The 18,910-nt window shown below is 46.6% G+C and overlaps 1 protein-coding gene across 3 annotated transcripts in view; it reads right to left on the reverse strand.

Annotated features, from left to right (window-relative positions):
- CSMD2 (CUB and Sushi multiple domains 2) overlaps positions 1 to 18,910 on the reverse strand; it is a 276,036-nt gene that overhangs the window by 195,238 nt on the left and 61,888 nt on the right. For all 3 annotated transcript variants that reach the window (XM_077189434.1, XM_077189435.1, XM_054648279.2), the window contains exons 5-6: positions 7,971 to 8,168; positions 2,971 to 3,178 (exon numbers count right to left, since the gene is read on the reverse strand). In XM_077189434.1, the coding sequence (XP_077045549.1) occupies positions 2,971 to 3,178; positions 7,971 to 8,168 (406 nt within the window). The remainder of the gene's footprint in view (positions 1 to 2,970; positions 3,179 to 7,970; positions 8,169 to 18,910) is intronic.

Below are 18,910 nucleotides of genomic sequence, written 5' to 3' on the forward strand. Positions count from 1 at the left end.
GAGACAATTCCCAGTGAAAATCCCAGTCTCTTCCACCCCATCCAAAAACCACCATGGATAGAAAAGCTCTGCAAAGCCTCGTTATTACAGCAACCATCCCACAGGCTCATCCCACCCTGCTCCTTCCCCTTTCCTGCTTTTAGGATTTTATTTCTCACCTCTCAAGGCAACCTGGGCCCAAGGTGCCCTGGCTGAAAGAGCTGAGAGAGCTGTGAAAGTGTGATTTTGTTAATCTGCCTCAAAAACAGCTCCCTTGGAATTCTTCCTGCAGGATTCACATCCAACAGGTTGGGGAGCAAAGGAAACCCAGCTCAGGATTCTCCAGGCTGTGGGATCAATGAGAAGGCATTTAAAGCAAGCTGGCTCATTAAAAAAAACAAAAAAACCCAAAAAATCCATTTTTAAAGCTGGGAGGGTGAATGGTAATGCAGGTTTTTCTAAGAGCAGGTCAAGTCAAGGTTACTTGAAGTGTGGAGTTAATGGGCTCATAAATATCATCATTAGGTGCCATTCCCTAGCTTGGAAACACACAGGAATTATCCTCCCCATGAAATTGAATTTTGTTTATTTGTGCCCAGCCCTGGCCATGACTAAAACTACTCAGAATGCTCAGAAAATGAAATATTTGAAATATTCAGCTGTGAGAGGCTTCAAGAGAATTGGCTGCAAGTCTCTCTGCCCTATTACTAATAATTAAAATCCGTTTTTTTCATAGGCAGAAGAGGGAAAAAGGGGTTTGAGCTCTCTTTTCCTGCTGAATCACATCAGCATGGTTAAAGATGAGACAGGAGAACCAGGTTTTTTTCCCCCCACGGGCAAAAATTATTGAGAACTGACTCATCTGAATTTAATTACCGGGCCAGCTCGGAGAGATGAAATTCCAAACAAGACTCCTTTGCAATTCCACTTGTGGGACTGCAAAGTTTCCTTCAGAAATGAGAAATCAGATGGCCTGGAATGGGCTGGGGCTGGCTCGTGTGGATGGGAAATTTGGGGATGGGAAATTCGGGGATGGGGAATTCGGGGATGGGGAATTCGGGGATGGGAAATTCGGGGATGGGGAATTCGGGGATGGGAAATTCGGGGATGGGAAATTTGGGGATGGGAAATTAGGGGATGGGAAATTCAGGGATGGGAAATTCAGGGATGTGGAAATTCGGGGATGGGAAATTCGGGGATGGGAAATTTGGGGATGGGGAAATTCAGGGATGGGAAATTCGGGGATGTGAAATTCGGGGATGGGAAATTCGGGGGATGGGAAATTCGGGGATGGGAAATTTGGGGATGTGGAAATTCGGGGATGGGGAAATTCAGGGGATGGGAAATTCAGGGATGGGAAATTCGGGGATGGGAAATTCAGGGATGGGAAATTCGGGGGTGGGAAATTCAGGGATGTGGAATTCATGGATGTGGAATTCAGGGATGCACCACAAAAAGCAGGAACAGTTTCTACCAGGGGAGAATTCCTGCTGCTGAGGCCAGGGGATCCCAAAAAGGGCTGAGCTCATGCAGGGAAAGGTGCTGGGAGGAAAGGCAGCCCCAGGGATGCAGCACATGGGCACCTGGAGGGGAGCAGGGATGCAAATCCATCATTTCTCCCTCCAGTGAACCCCAAAATAACACCTGTAAAACTCAAACCAGGCTTTAATCTCAGTTTTAAAGACTGTATATGCACTACAGGCTCAGCTCAAAGCCAGGCTTACATTCCCCACAATTTAAAGTTGTTTTTTTTTTCCCTGCTGTATTTACGAGGAGTTTATTAATTTTATTAATTAATTAATTTCTTTTTTCCAGCAGGTTCCCTCTGCCAGGCTTTGTTTTATTTTTGACATGACAAGACACAGCTCTGCTTTGGCAACACCTCCAGGCTGAATAATGTTTTTTAACCAGCTCCATCCATCTTCCCAGCCAGCACAGCTGAGTGCCTACGAACTCACCAGTGCCCTAAAATATTAATGCATTCTAATAAAACCAGCCCAGGCTTTTTTTCATCAAACAGCAACATCTAATTTTCCAAAGGGGCCTGGGAACAGTAAACAATTGGGACGTGGTAAATGGCAACTTCCCTCCCATCAATACACCCTAAACACTCCAATCCTGTTCCCTCAGAATTGCCAGCCAGGATAAATCACTCAAATAAATGGGATTTGCAACAGGATCCTCACAAATAATCACAATTTAACTCGCTGCTGATAATCACAGGCAACACCTGATTATTTCAAAAGCTTCATTCTTCCCTTCCAGAGGGATGCTGGGTTTAAATCCAACTTCCAGGACCTTCCACTTGCTGCCCGTCAGGACTTTTAACCCTTTGCTGAGTGCAGTTGATCACCGTGTCCTTTGCTATAAAACCAACAGGAGGAACACCTCAAATTCCCTCTGCAGTTCCTTATTTCTCCTGCCTTCAGAGCACTGGGGCGGCTCCTGAATATTGGAAATATTGGCTTTTATCCCAAATCCAAGCAATATTTCTGAGAGCATTTTCCCTGGGATGAGAGGGGGGTTGGAATTCTGTCCCCTGTCCCAGGGACAAGTGGATCTGGTGAGACATTTCCAGAAGTTCATCAACACCAATGGGTTTAGCAATCATCAGAACATTTAACAAAACCAAGGCTTGAGTGTGGCAGGGTTTGAGGGGGTTCTCAGAGGCTGGGTGATTTTGTTTGAGGTTTTGTTTTAATCTTTTGGGTTTTTTTAAAAAAAATCTTTCTCCTTCTACCCAGCCACACCACGACTCTCATTGCAGACAGCAGGACTCGAAGCAGCCAACGCTCACTGCAGAGTTTGCCAAGCAAATCCCAAATTCCAGAAGGAAACCACGGGGAATAATTGGCAATTTCCCCTCCTTCAGGCCCAAACCTCTCCCTCTGAGCACCCTGTTGGGTTTGGCTGTGCCCACACAGACCATGAGTACCCCACAAGGCACCACCCCAAGCACCCTAGAAAGGAACGAACACAGCGGGAACCTACCAGAGCGAGGATCCCTCCGTGCCAGCAACTTCCAGAACATCATATCCATCCTCCAGCTGAAAATCCATGAACACCAGGGCAATGGTGTCCCCAGGCTCGGCCAGGATGGTCCAGGTGCAGTCTGCATTGTTGCCATACTCCAGGGGGAAGTGAGGGCTGGAGATGATCCCGCTCTGGCCCCGCAGGGTCCCTCCGCAGGCATCATCAGCTGAAACAAAGGCCAGGGGTGAGCCCTGAGTGCCCAAAGGTCCCCAAGGTCCAGCCCAAAGTCCCAGCCTGTCCTGGATTGCCAAGCAAATTGTATCCTGTTTGCCATCAGAATTGTATCCTGTTTACCATCAAAGCTGTATCCTGTTTGCCATCAGAATTGTATCCTGTTTACCATCAGAATTGTATCCTGTTTGCCATCTGCATGGCAGCTGCCTTCTGTTCAGTGGGCAGTTTTCCTTATCTCTTCCACAGCTCTGGTGACACCTGCTGATAACAGCTCTGGAATGTCCCTGCATGGCTGATAAGAACTACAGCATCCCATTGGCAGATGGGAGCCCAGAGGGAGGAGCCAAGCATTCCTACCTGGATAGAATCTGGAGATTTCAAACATTCCTACCTGGATATAATCTGAGATTTCAAACATTCCTGCCTGGATATAATCTGAGATTTCAAACATTCCTACCTGGATAGAATCTGAGATTTCAAACATTCCTACCCAGATAGAATCTGGAGATTCTGGAACACCAGCACGGCTTCTGCACTGCATTGCCCAGAGGAGCAGCAGCTGCCTCTTGCCCTGGATCTGCAGAGGCAGAGACTGCACCTTTCTCCAGGATCCCTGCTCCAGCAGAACCAGCCCTGGCACTGCAGGAGGGCTGAGCCACAATTCCAATGGTTCTGCTGCCACCAGCCTGACCCACAGGGTGTCAGGCTGGGCTCTGACTCTGGCACTGTTGCTTTAGTTCACTGCATTGTTTATTTTATCCTTTAATTTTTTTCCTTTCCCTATTAAAGAACTGTTATTTCCTGCTCCCATATTTTTGCCTGAGAGCCCCTTAATTTAAAATTTATAGCAATTCAGAGGGGTGGGGAGGGTTCACATTCTCCATTTCAGGGGAGGCTCCTGCCTTCCTTAGCAGCCTCCTGGCTTTTCCAAACCAAGACACAGCCACAACCCCTTTGGGCAGGGGGGGTCACTGCCCACTCTGAAGGATGGAGATGATGCCTCAGGTTTTAACTTTTATGTTTTTCAGGTTCTGTGCTGCTTTAGTGTGTGGGTCTGGGGTTCAGATTAGGGGATGATGAGCTCTGCACAGAGCAGGGAGACAAAACAATTCCTGCTCCAGCTGGGGACCAAGGACAAATTATCCAAATCTCAGCCCCAAGAGCACAAACAACGTGGGCTGGAGAGAGAAAAACAAGGATGGGACTGCAGGGGCTAAAGCTGGAACTGGACAATGAACTGCAAGATGCAAATGGAGCAGAACTTACAAAAGTGAGAGACCTCGTGACCAGGTGTCCTTTTTGTGACCATTTTGGTTCACCTTGAGTGCAGCCCTGGCTGGGCTCTTGTGCTGCCCAAGGTGGATCCATTGGGGAGATCCTTTTAACAAATCCCTGCTTTATTGTTTAACTCTGTCCAGCCTCTGCTCTAGGCCAGCCCTCACCAGGAATCAAAGATGCAGAGGGATGCAAACTCAGCTGCAGGCACAGCTCCACCAGAGCTGCTGAAATGCAGATTTTGTGCTGCCCTTGGAGCCATTCCCTGGATCCTCCTCCTCCCTGGAGCAGCTCAGGTGCCACCAGCCCCGGTGCTGGGCTCCAGACTGGAAGGGCAGCGTTGAAATCAAACACGAGTTTGGCACTTCAGGATGCACATGCAAAGCTGGGCTTCTCCTCCAGCTGGAGAGAGGATCTCAGCAATGGAAATGATGCCAACCCTCAGCTCCAGCACCAGCTGGGGTCAGGATTAATCCCTCCCTCCCTGGGGTTTCCTCCGCTAATGCTGAACAAAGCTGGGCAAGGAGAAGACTCTGGGAAATGCTGTCAGGGCAGAGGGAGCTGCTCCCTCCAGGGAGGGAATTCCCTTTTCTCCTACCAAGGCACTGCTTTGCCCATTCTCAAGGTGGAATTTCAGGGAATTTCACCTTTTAGAGGGTGCAGAGGAGGGCCAGGAATGGTGAAGGGGCAGGAGGGGCAGCTGAGGGCGCTTGGAGAGGAGGAGGAGGCTGAGGGCAGAGCTCAGAGGGGCTGCAGCTCCTCCTGATGGAATTTTAGGATGGATTTAGGGCACCCAGAGGGTGCTGGGCACTGCCCAGGGAATGGGAGCATTCCCAAGGCTGCCAGAGCTCCAGGAGTGCTTGAACAGGGTGGGATTTTGGGGTGTCTGTGCAGGGCCTGGGGTTGGAATCAATGATCCTTCATCCCTTGATTCTGTGAGTATTTTCACCTCCAGTGAAACCCATAGAATAAAATTAAATTTACAAAAAAAGCATTATAAAAGTGACAAGAACCATCCTAATTTGGAGAAAAGCCTGACAACTGATCATAAAAACCACCAGGGATAAGCAGCACTCTCTCAAATCACTCTGAGCTCCCCCCTAAACACCCCTGGCCCCAAACCAGCAGTGAAATGCCCCCAAAAAACCCCAACGACAGGCACAACACACCTCTGTGCCCGTAACCCACCCAAGGGAGCATTAAAAACATCCCAAGCAACCAATATTTGCTCACTTGAAGGCCCAGCTCCACGGCCCAGGGGCTGATTGATTGCTCAGGCAGAGTCAATAAAAGCAATCAATAGGAGATGCTCTGCTCAAGTACACAAGGAATGAGGGGAAGAGACTTCAGGAGCAGCAGCAAATGTTTTTGCTAGAAGAACACAGATATTTGTGTATTTACACACTCCCCAGCCCCCCTGGGAGCACAATTAGCAAGATACTCTCTGAACTGATAAAGGGATTTTGAAGTTTCCCTGCCCTTAAACTGGCAGGAAGCTGGGAATTGGTTTCAGTACAAATTGTTCGTATAAATTCAGTATAAATTGTTCAGTATAAATTGTTCAGTATAAATTTTTCAGTATGAATTGTTTTACCCCCTCCCAAGGCAGGGAACATCCCAGCCCTGCACAGATCCACCTTTCCTGCAGCACAGCACCACAAGCACCCTGGGATGTGCCACAGGAGAGGAAACCTGGCCCCGGGAAGCAGAAAATCCAGCCCCGTTTCCAGTGTTTGAGCTGGAAAACCTGCAGGCTTGGGGAGGTGCTGGATTTTTTGGATAATCACGGGATCATGATTGGTTTGGGTTGGTTTGGAGCTCCAGGATCATCTCCTTTCACCCCATTCCATGGGCAGGGGACACTTTCCACAGTCCCAGGTTGCTCCAACCTGGCCTTGGACATTTCCAGGGATGGGGCAACCACAGCTTCTCCAGGAAATCAATCCCAGCTCCTCAGAGGGAAGAATTTCCTCCAAATATTTAATCTAAACCCACTCTCTTTCAGTTTAAAGCCACACCCCCTTGTCCTGCCACTTGTAAAATTAGGGCTTTTTTCCCCCACTTCATTTTATTTTTTAAATTTAATTTAATTCAATCGTCCAGGGACCAAGAAACTGCAGCTAAAGCAGCTGTGCCTCATTCCCAACACCCCAAGCCCTCCATAACCTTCCCAATAATCCCCAAAGCCCAGCAGCCTTGAGGAGCCCATCAAAAACCCATCAACCACCACCCAAAACCCATCAACCACAGCACATTTACCTTCCCAGTTAGGGCTGGTTTTTAAGGGTTGGTTTTTAAGGGTTGGTTTTTAAAGGTTGATTTTTAAGGGTTGATTTTTAAGGGTTGGTTTTTAAGGGTTGCTTTTTGAGGGTTGGTGGTTTTGGTTTTGTATGGGAGATATTTATGGAAGTGATGCAAAGCTTTTAGTTACTAGAAAGTTGTATCTGCCTTTGTGAAAAAAAAAATGTGTAAAAGATGAAAGATACATGGGAACTTCTTTTTTTTTCTTCTGGTTGGTTAAGAGGTAATGTAATTTGGGTTTTTTTTTAGTTAGGCTGGGCAGCTTTGCTGTGGGGCTGGGCTCTTTTTTTTTATGGTTTTTGTAGGGCTTTTTATCAGTTGTTGGGTAGGAGCTGGGTTATGGTTGTGATTTCTAACATCTCTTCTGGTTTCAACTAAAACCACCACATTTGGTTTTGAGGGTTGGTTTTTGAGGGCTGGGTTTTGAGGATTGGTTTTTAAGAGTTGCTTTTTAAGGGTTGGTTTTTAAGGGTTGGGTTTTGAGGATTGGTTTTGTATGGGTTGATTTTGAAGGGTTTCTTTTTAAGAGTTGCTTTTTAAGGGTTGATTTTGAAGGGTTGATTTCGAAGGGTTGATTCCTAAGGGTTGCTTTTTAAGGTTCGGTTTTTAAGGGTTGATTTCTAAGAGTTGCTTTTTAAGGGTTAGTTTTTAAGGGTTGTTTTCTAAGGTTAGTTTTGAAGGGTTTCTTTTTAAGAGATGCTTTTTAAGGGTTGGTTTTTAAGAGTTGGTTTTTAAAGGTTGCTTTTTAACAGTTAATTTTTAAGCGTTGATTTTAAGGGTTGATTTTAAGGGTTGATTTCTAAGCGTTAATTTTTAAGGGTTAATTTTTAAGGGTTGATTTTGAAGGGTTAGTTTTTAAGGATTTCTTTTCAAGAGATGCTTTTTAAGGGTTGGTTTTTAAAGGTTGCTTTTTAAGGGTTAATTTTTAAGGGTTGATTTCGAAGGGTTGATTTTTAAGGGTTGATTTCGAAGGGTTGGTTTTTAAAGATTTCTTTTCAAGAGATGCTTTTTAAGAGTTGGTTTTTAAGAGTTGGTTTTTAAAGGTTGCTTTTTAAGGGTTAATTTTAAGTGTTGATTTTAAAGGTTGGTTTTAAGGGTTGATTTTAAGGGTTGCTTTTTAAGAGTTCCTTTTTAACCCTTTCAAACCAAACCCTCCACACCCCACCCCAACCATCTCAAACCCCATTTTTGGGCAGGAATCTCCTTACCTCTACAGACGGGGAGAGGGAAATCCCAGGAGGCTCCTCCTTGTCCCGAGCTGGCCTGGCAGGTGAGCAGGGCGTGGCCCTCCAGGAAGAAGCCGGGGTTGCAGCTGTACCTGACCCTGTCCCCGATGCTGAAGGTGGTTCCCTGCTGGACCCCGTTCCGCAGCCGCCCCGGGTTCCCGCACGTGTGGCTGGGCAGGGCTGCAAGGGAAGGGACAGGGAACGGTCACAGGGCTGGGTGAACCCTCAGGAGAAATGGAGTAATTGTCACTGAAAACAGAATCATTCACTTGAGGGAAGGAGGGCTGGGTTAGGGACTGGGGGCTGAGGTAAATCTTCAGGAAAAATGGAATAATCGAGAATAACCCATTTGAGGGAAGCAAGGTTGAGTTAGGGACTGGGAATTTTCATAGGGTTGAGTAATGGTCAGGAAAAACGGGATAACAGAGAATAACCCATTAGAGGGAAGCAGGGTTGGATTAGGAACAGAGGGCTGAGGTAAAACCTCAGGAAAAATGGAATAATCGAGAATAATCCATGAGAGGGAAGCAAGGTTGGGTTAGGGACTGGGAATTGTCACAGGGTTGAGGTGAATCCTCAGGAAAAATGGAATAATCGTCATTGAAAACAGAATAACCCATTTGAGGGAAGGAGGGCTGGGTTAGGGACTGGGAGTTTTCACAGGGCTGGATGAACCCTCAGGAGAAATGGAGTAATTGTCACTGAGAACAGAATCATTCACTTGAGGGAAGGAGGGCTGAGTTAGGGACTGGGGGCTGAGGTAAATCTTCAGGAAAAATGGAATAATCGAGAATAATCCATTAGAGGGAAGCAGGGTTGGATTAGGGACTGGGAATTTTCACAGGGCTGGGTAAATCCTCAGGAAAAATGGAGTAATTGTCACTGAGAACAGAATCATTCATTTGAGGGAAGGAGGGCTGGGTTAGAGAATGGGAGTTTTCACAGGGTTGAGTAAATGGTCAGGAAAAATGGAATAATCGAGAATAATCCATTAGAGGGAAGCAGGGTTGGGTTAGGGACTGGGAATGGTCACAGGGCTGGGAATTTTCACAAGGCTGGGTAAATCCTCAGGAAAAATGGAATAATTGTCACTGAGAACAGAATCATTCATTAGAGGGAAGAAGGGTTGGGTTAGGGACTGGGAATTTTCACAGGGCTGAGTAAATCCTCAGGAAAAATGGAATCATTGTCACTGAAAACAGAATAACCCATTTGAGGGAAGGAGGGCTAGGTTAGGGACTGGGAATTTTCACAGGGTTGAGTAAATGGTCAGGAAAAATGGAATAACCGAGAATAATCCATTAGAGGGAAGCAAGGTTGGGTTAGGGACTGGGAATTTTCACAGGGCTGGGTAAACCCTCAGGAAAAATGGAGTAATTGTCACTGAGAACAGAATCATTCACCTGAGGGAAGGAGGGCTGGGTTAGGGACTGGGGGCTGAGGTAAATCCTCAGGAAAAACGGAATAATCAAGAATAATTTGTTAGAGGGAAGCAGGGTTGGGTTAGGGACAGGGGGATGAGGTAAATCTTCAGGAAAAAAAGGAATTATCAAGAATAACCCATTTGAGAAAAGCAGGGTTGGGTTAGGGACTGGGAATTGTCACAGGGCTGAGTAAATGCTCAGGAAAAATGGAATAATCGAGAATAATCCATTAGAGGGAAGCAGGGCTGGTTTAGGGACTGGGAATTGTCCCAGGTCACACACAGAGTGTTCCCAAGCCCAGTTTTGGAGTTTCCCAGCCATTCCTCTGATCTCTGGTCACACCTGAGTGTCCCCAAGCCCAGTTTTGGGGCTCCAGCCCCCACCATCCCTCCCTGCACAGCAGCAGGGGCAGATCCCAGCTCCTGACCCCATTTCTTGCCCCCAGAGCCATTATTTCCATCCTCCCCCAAAGCCCCTGGAGCTGGGAAGTTCCACCAGGAATTCTCCTGCCCAGGCAGGTTCTGGGAGCAGGGGCTGCTCTCAAACCCAAGCAGGTGGAAAAGCAGCCCAGAACTAACATTTCATTTTTTGTAATGATCCTCAAACCCCCAATTTAATTAAATTACCAATGTCACTTTTTTTTTTTTTAATGAACCCGTTCCTGCTTTTATGCTTCCATCCCTTAAAATTAATGAGTAGAACTCCTCTATAAATAAAAATCCATCATTTTTAAAAGTCAATCTCTACCATGAGCTGCTCTCTACTTAATGAACTGTGAAGAATCAGACAACCCTGACCTGCATGGGATCTTAAAATCAGACTTGAAAAACAGATCTTAGATTAAAATTCTGCTTCACTGAGCTGCCTGCACATTTCAGATCTTGCTCCAGGAGGGGAGGCACAGCAGCTTTGGGGGGAGCAGCATTAACCCCCCGCTGCCCCGGGTCACTGCAGGGAGCTTGGATTGGGGTTTTTCAATCACCCTAGTGCAGGAGATCCTCAAATTCCTGCTGATGGAGAGAGGGAAATGACTCCAGAGGGGTTGGGGGTAGAGCTGGGCCATTTGTGGAGATGAAGGGAAGGTCCTGTCACTGATTTTCTGTCCCTTCCCACAGTGAATTCTGAGCAGTTTATTTCATTTGCCTGCACCTGAACGGCTGCCAAAGGCTGATGTGATTTTACGACGGAGGAAAGGCAATGGGATTATCCTGGTGCAGCTCCAATGTCACCGTCCCAGGGCTGCCTGGGCCCTGGACACCTCCCTGCAAGGTGACCCAGCAGAGGAGCCACTCTGGGGCTGCTGGAGGCCAGCCCAGACCGAACAGAACCAGAGCAGAACCACGACTGCCACACCAGGTGACAACGGCCTGGTGCACCAGTGGCACCTTCTCAGAGAGAAACTGAGGGCTCAGGTTTTAACTTTTGCATTTTTCAGGTCCTGGGCTGCTTTAGTGGGTGGGTCTGGGTTCAGATTAGGGGATTCTGTGCACAGAGCAGGGAGACAAAACAATTCCTGCTCCAGCTGGGGACCAAGGACAAATGATCCAAATCTCAGCCCAGGAGCACAAACAGCGTGGGCTGGAGAGAGAAAAACAAGGATGGGACTGGATGGGCTAAAGCTGGAATGGGACAATGAACTGCAAGATGCAAATGGAGCAGAACTTATAAAAGTGAGAGACCTTGTACCCAGTCATCCATTTTTGTGACCATTTTGGTTCAGCTTGGGTGCAGCCCTGGCTGGGCTCTTGCGCTGCCCAAGGTGCATCCATTGAGGCCTTTTTCTCCCTGCTTCTCATTTTTCACCTCCATTTCACCCCGCTTCTTTTCTACCCCCATTTCTCTGTTTCTCACTTTTTACCTCCATTTCTCCCTGTTTCTCATGTTTTACCTCCATTTCTCCCTGTTTCCCACTTTTTACACCTCCATTTCTCCCTGCTTCTCCTGTTTTACCTCCCTTTCTCCCTTTTTCTCATTTTTACCTCCCTTTCTCCCTGATTCTCCTTTTTTACCTCCCTTTCTCCCCGATTCTCATTTTTTACCCCTCTTGCTCCCTGTTCCTCATCCATTTCTCCCTGATTCTCATGTTTTTACCCCCATTTCTCCCTTTTTCTCATTTTTACCTCCCTTTTTCCCTGATTCTCCTTTTTTTACCTCCCTTTCTCCCTGATACTCATTTTTCACCTCCATTTCTCTCTGCTTCTCATGTTTTGCCTCCCTTTCTCCCTTTTTCTCATGTTTTACCTCCCTTTCTCCCTGATTCTCATTTTCACCTCCATTTCTCCCTGATTCTCCTTTTTTACCCCTCTTCCTCCCTGTTTCTCATCCATTTCTCTCTGTTTCTCATTTTTACCCCCATTTCTCCCCATTTCTCATTTTTACCCCCATTTCTCCCTGTTTCTCATTTTTTACCTCCCTTTCTCCCTGTTTCTCATCCATTTCTCCCTGTTTCTCATTTTTCACCTCCATTTCTCCCTGCTTCTCATGTTTTACCCCAATTTCTCCCTTTTTCTCTTTTTTACCTCCCTTTCTCCCTGATTCTCCTTTTTTACCATTTCTCCCCGATTCTCATGTTTTACCCCTCTTCCTCCCTGTTTCTCATCCATTTCTCCCTGTTTCTCATGTTTTACCCCCATTTCTCCCCATTTCTCATTTTTTACCCCCATTTCTCCCCGTTTCTCATCCATTTCTCCCTGTTTCTCATTTTTCACCTCCATTTCTCCCTGCTTCTCATGTTTTACCCCAATTTCTCCCTTTTTCTCTTTTTTACCTCCCTTTCTCCCCGATTCTCCTTTTTTACCATTTCTCCCCGATTCTCCTTTTTTACCTCCATTTCTCCCCGTTTCTCATCCATTTCTCCCCATTTCTCATTTTTACCCCTCTTCCTCCCTGTTTCTCATCCATTTCTCCCCGTTTCTCATTTTTTACCCCCATTTCTCCCCATTTCTCATTTTTTACCCCCATTTCTCCCCATTTCTCATCCATTTCTCCCTGTTTCTCATTTTCTACCCCCATTTCTCCCCGTTTCTCATTTTCTACCCCCATTTCTCCCCGTTTCTCATTTTTTACCCCCATTTCTCCCCGTTTCTCATTTTTTCCTCCCTTTCTCCCCGCTCTTCTGAGCTGTGAGCTGCCACAGAGCTCCCACATCTGCTGACCCACACCCAGAACCTTCCTCCCGCCCACCTTCAGCTCTCACATCCATTCCTTTCCACTCCTTTTAACCGGGCTGCTCCCAACTTTTCCTCATCCCAGGATGGCTCCAGTGCGAGTTTTCAGCTTCAGGAGCTTTCACAACCTGGTGCTCGTCAAGCTGAGCCTCCTTGTTCCAGTTCATTCGAAATTAATTAGGAGTTTTTAAGTCATTAGATGTGACTCAACGCATCCTTGGCCACAGTCCCACCATCACAACGCATTCAGCCTCATTACATCAGCCTCTCCCAAAGCTCCCACTGCCAGCAGGGAAAGAAGAGGGAAAAAGGGAAAGAAAAGGGGAAAAGGGAAAGAAATGGGGAAAAAAAAACATTAAAAAAGGGAAAGAAAAGGAAAGCACTTGGCTCAGGCAGTGCTGCACACACGGCTCCAAATTAATCCCCATTCAGATTTTTAATTTTTTTTTTAAATATTTCTTTGTGTTTTCCTGGATTTTTGGGGGCTTTCCTGGACTTCTGTGGAGGTTGCAAGTCAAGAAATCCACAGGAATCAGCACCACCATTGACCTCAAGCACTTGGCTCAGGCAGTGCTGCACACACAGCTCCAAATTAATCCTCATTCAGATTTTTAATTTTTTTTTTAATCTTTGTGTTTTCCTTCTTTTCCTGGATTTTTTGGGGGGATTGGAAGTCAAGATATCCACAGGAATCATGAAAAGCATTGCCCTCAGGCAGTGCTGCACACACAGCTCCAAATTAATCCTCATTCACTTTTTTTTTTAACCTTTCTTTGCTTTTTCCTGCTTTTCCTGGACTTTTGAGGGGGTTGCAAGTCAAGATATGCACAGGAATCAACAGGAGAGCCAGGACAGGGAGATATTCTCTTCATGAGCCAGCCTGCACTGGATCCAAGAAATTCAAGGGAAAAATCAGATTTTTTTAAAAGAGAATATCCAGATTTCTAAGATTTCTAAGATGCAGATTTCTAAGAGAATATCTGAGATCTCCATCACAATTCAAAAATTCAGTGGGCACCCATGGAGGAGGTGGAGAGTGGAGGAGGGACCCACCCAGAGCCGTTTCCTCCCACTCTCCATCCATAATTTTGGGCCAAGTACTCCAGAGATCCCCCAGCACTGTCTGAGATATTTTAGCAGTGTTTTAGCACAATCTGCTCGAGCTCACAAGAGTTTTAATCTTCACAAGAACTGTCCAGAGCGTGCTACAGCAAAGGAAATAAATGGGATCGTTTTCGTTTCATTTTATCCCTTTTCTTTTCGTGCCGTGATTTGTTTCCAGTACAGCCAGAGATAAAACTAAATGGAAACTACTTTTCCCCCCCACCTCCAATATTTCTCTGTTCACTAAAAACCAGCCAGAAAGTCACTTTTGGATAATGGTTCATCGTCTGTCTTGTTTGTGGGAGTAGTTCTGGCCCTTTTCGGGTGGATTTTTTATTTTTTTTTCCTCCTTTTTGGAAACTCAGTTTTCAATTCCCCTTTCTGGAACGTGCCTCAGCAACTTCTGAGCAAAGTTCAGTGCAACTTCCAAGGATATCCCAGAGGCTGGGAGAGGAGGAGCTTGGCTTTGAGTAAATCCTCATCCTCATCCTCAGAAGGGAGGCAGGGGAGCAGAGGGGTCAGGGGAAATTCAGGGTGGGATGTGGGGAGCAGCACATGGGGCTCTCTGCTAGCCCTGCTTCAGAGCTTCAGATTGTCAGGAAAATTCATCCACAAACACCAGAGGGTTGTGGCCAAAAAGGAGACAGAGGAGTCCTGGAACTTTATTCCAATCAAGGCAGAGGCCATGGGGCATTCCCTGGGGTCTCTCCCATTTTTGGAGGACGCAGCCTCCTTTTTATCCCAATTTCCCAGCTGCATTTCCCTTCTCTCTGTCCCCATTGCTGAGGTACTTGAGAGGTTCAGACTTCCCAGAACACCTGATCCCAAAGATTCCCCTCTAATGTGCAACGTTCCCTTTGAATTTTTAATTCTTACAGAATTTAGGGGTTTTTCCCCATTGCTGAGGTACTTGAGAGGTTCAGACTTCCCAAAGATTCCCCTCTGATGTACAACCCTCCCTTTGAATTTTTAATTCTTACAGAATTTAGGGGTTTTTCCCCATGTCTGAGGTACTTGAGAGGTTCAGACTTCCCACAACACCTGATCCCAAAGATTCCCCTCTAATGTACAACCTTCCCTTTGAATTTTTAATTCCTATGGAATTTAGGGTTTTTTCCCCATTGCTGAGGTACTTGAGAGGTTCAGACTTCCCAGAACACCTGATCCCGAAGATTCCCCTCTAATGTACAACCCTCCCTTTTCATTTCTAATTCTTACAGAATTTAGGGCTTTTTCTTCCCCATTGTTCCTTTCATCTCTCAATGTCTAATTTCATTTCTCAGCAAACCTGAAGTTTATTTGTAAAATCAAATCTCCTTTCCCATTATCAATCAGTGGGATCCTTTTCACTGTTGTTTTTTTTTCTCTCCCAGCAGCCCCACACCCAGGGATGTTTCATCCCCCTGAGCAGCTCCAGCCTCCCAGTGCCACAACACCCCAGCTCAGCTCTGTTTAAAGGAGGTGCTGAAGTGTTTTGCTGAGCAGCAAGGCTTTAGGTGTGTGTTTCAAAGCTCCACTGAACTGGCATTTAACAGCTGCACAGTGACTCCAAAAGCTTTCCCCAGGGAGGAGAGGGTGGGTCTGCACTGCCTCCCTCCCTCCCTGGGGCCAGGGTTAACCATTCCATGGTGCCAGGGAAATCCATCCCCAAACATCTGCCCAAACAGGAGACACAGGAGTCCTGGAACTGAATCAGAATAAAGGCAGAGGCCATGGGGGATTCTCCATGGGGCCTCTCACAGTTTTAGAGGACACAGCCTCCTTTTTATCCCAATTCCCCAGGGAGAGACCATGGGGATTCTCCATGGGGTCTCTCCCAGTTTTAGAGGATGTAGCCTCCTTTTTATCCCAATTTCCCAGGGAGAGACCATGGGGATTCTCCATGGGGTCTCTCCCAGTTTTAGAGGACACAGCCTCCTTTTCATCCCAATTTCCCAGCTGCATTTCCCTCTCTCTTTCCTGGGTATTTGAGAGGTTCAGACTCCCCAGGTCACCTAACACAGACTCCCTTCCAATGTACCCCCCTTTTTCCTTTTCCTTGTGTCTCTTTTTTAAATCCCTCCAAATCCAGAGACTCAGCACAGTCTGAGTGAGTAACAATCTGTGTCAGTCAGTGGAATTCCTATGGAATTTATGGTTATTCCCATTGCTTCTTTCACCTCTCTGTACCTGAACTTTTCTACCCTCAGTCTGTTTGTAAAACAAAGACACCTCACTGCTCTGGGTGGGGAAAGTGCAGCACCAGGAGAGCAGAGCAGGCACCAAAATGATGCCTCAAATTTTAACTTTCATATTTTCCAGATTCTATATTGCATTGTATATACCCTAATAATATAAACCCTAATTCTGAACTCCAGATAAAGTGTTCTAGCAAGTTCTCCTCACAGCTCAGTCCCACAATCAGTTTCCAGCCCCAGAACCAAGGACAGGCTGCAGCCTTAGCCCCAAAAAGTGCAAACAGCAGGAATGGAGGGGAGCAAACTGGGAGGGTGGGACTGCATCACCTGCAGCTGGAATTGGACAGTTAACCTCAACATATAAATAAAACTTATAAAAGCTTTGTAAGTTATAAAACTCAGGGTCTATCTTGGGTGTAGCTTCAGCCAGGCTCTTGGGAGAGAGCGGGAAATGTCCTTGTGCTGCCCAAGGTGCATCCTGTACAAACCCTTTCATAAACCCTTTTGATAAAGAAATAATGTAAATTATTCCCTTAACTCTGTCCAGGCTGTTCCAGGCAGCCTCTCCAGGCCCCAGAGTGGAGCAGAGAGGAGCTGAGCTGCCAGGGTGTCACACACATCTTTTATAGAAAATCCTTTCTTTAGGATTGCTCCTCCTGAGAAGCTGAGAGGCTTCAAGAACAAAATGCAAACAATGGTTATCTGCTGCTGTGGAATGCAACAGGTGCAGCTGGGATTGGGCTCATGTGGTTGTTTCTAATTCATGGCCAATCACAGCCCAGCTGGCTCGGACACAGAGACACAAACCTTTGTTATCATTCTTTCCTATTCTATTCTTAGCCAGCCTTCTGATGAAATCCTTTCTTCCATTCTTTTAGTATAGTTTTAATGCAATATATATCATAAAATAATAAATCAAGCATGGAGTCAGATCAGAGCCCTCGCTCCGTGCTGAGAGCTCAGCGTGGGACCAGCCTGAGCTGCCCCTGCTCCGTCTGAGCTGATCCCACTCAGACACTGGGTGCCAGTGTTGGTCTGCTCTGCTCCTCCCTGCAGCCGGCCCTGCCCACCGAGCACTCTTTGTTCTGGCGGAAAAAAGCCACTTCCAACTTTAGAGGCCACATTGTTCAGCTGCTCGTTGATCTCCTCTGGCTGCTGGCTCCTCACCCGGGAGCGGGGGCTGCAGCCAGCTCCATCTGCTAAATAAATAAATAAAACGGTAAAGAAATAAATATTGCAGCACTACACTGCATCCCTGGGCTCACAGCCCCCTCTGCAATGGGCAGGGCTGGGGACACAGCCATGCTCCAGGTGTCACCTGGGTGTCCCCACAGGGTCACACACGGCTCAGCTCTCCCTCACTCCCAGCTTCCACACAATCACAGAATCACTGGGTTGGAAGAGACCTTCAGGATCATTGAGTCCAGGTCCCAAAACCTCAACTCAACCCTGGCACCCAGGGCCACATCCAGGCTTTGTTAAACACCCCCAGGGATGGGGACTGCACCACCTCCCTGGGCAGAGCAAACACCCAGGAATGCCCAGGGAACACAAATGCACAGAATTTCAGAATGACCAGGCTGCAAGAGACCTTCAAGATCATTGAGTCCATGCCCCAACACCTCAACTCAACCCTGGCACCCAGTGCCACATCCAGGCTTGTTTTAAACCCATCCAGGGATGGTGACTGCACCACCTCCCTGGGCAGAGCAAACACCCCAGGAATGCCCAGGGAACACCCCAGGAATGCCCAGGGAACACAAATGCACAGAATTTCAGAATGTCCAGGTTGGAAGAGACCTTCAGGATCATTGAGTCCATGTCCCAACACCTCAACTCAACCCTGGCACCCAGTGCCACATCTAGGCTTTGTTAAACACCCCCAGGGATGGGGACTCCACCACCTCCCTGGGCAGAACATTCCAGAACTTTCTCACCTTCCTGTAAAAATCCTTTTCCTGTTATCCAGCCTGTATTTCCCTTGGGGCAGCTCGAGGCTGTGTGCTCTGGTGGGGATTGCCCAGCACATTCCTGCTCTCCCTTCTCCCCAGGTGAGGAGACTGAGCCAGCTCAGCTGCCCTGAGGTTAAACCGTGAATAATGCTCAGGGCTGGGGCAGAAACCCCCAAAATTCACAGCTTCCACTTCCTTCAGCTCCTCTCAGACTCCGCAAGGGCTGCCTCACACCCACAAATAATCAGGGATAAACTTGTTTGTTTTCATTTCCCGACTGCTTTGGGAATTTATTCCTTCTTGTTTCACCCCTCTCACAGTTCATCTTTCTCTGTTCCTTCTTGGGAAGCCTGGCTACCCAAAACCACCAAAAAAGACTTCCCAGGACATCAACCTCCCGGAGCAGGAGTGAGAGCACAGAAATTGCGGGAAGAGGGGGAAAAAATGAAATATCACATCCCTGACATCAAAACAGGACACCAAAAGCCCAAGGAGGCTGAGCTGGCAGTGCAGCCACCTCCCATCAACAGCCAGGAACCAAAGCCACCCCAAGGACGGTGCCACAAACAGCCCACAGAGCTGCCACAGCAATTCTGGTCACCAGCTGCCTCCAGCTCCGCAGACTCATTATTAATTTGTGGTCATAACTGATGAAAAATAAAAAACCCCAAACCTCCAGATGGTAATTTCATCCCCTTCACTGCAAACACAGCTCAAGTGATCCAATTATGTCATAAAAACACGCCCAGGGCTCAGCACGAGCAGGGGCTGGGAAGGGCTCAGCTCTTTCAGCTGCACTTGGGATCTCCCCAGTGCCTGAATCTGTTCAGGGACAGGAATTTCTCCTGATTTCAGCACCTTTGCTGCTCCAGATTGCAAGGCTGGATATAATATATAAATATATAATATATAATATATAATATATAATATATATATATATAATATATAATATATAATATATTTTTATAATATAAATAATATATATTATATAATATATAATATATAACATATAATATATCATATATAACATATTATATATTATATATTATATGTTATATATTATATATTTATACACTATACATTATATATATTATTTAT

The sequence above is a fragment of the Agelaius phoeniceus genome, chromosome 22, assembly GCF_051311805.1.
Source record: "Agelaius phoeniceus isolate bAgePho1 chromosome 22, bAgePho1.hap1, whole genome shotgun sequence".
Lineage (NCBI taxonomy): Eukaryota > Metazoa > Chordata > Aves > Passeriformes > Icteridae > Agelaius > Agelaius phoeniceus.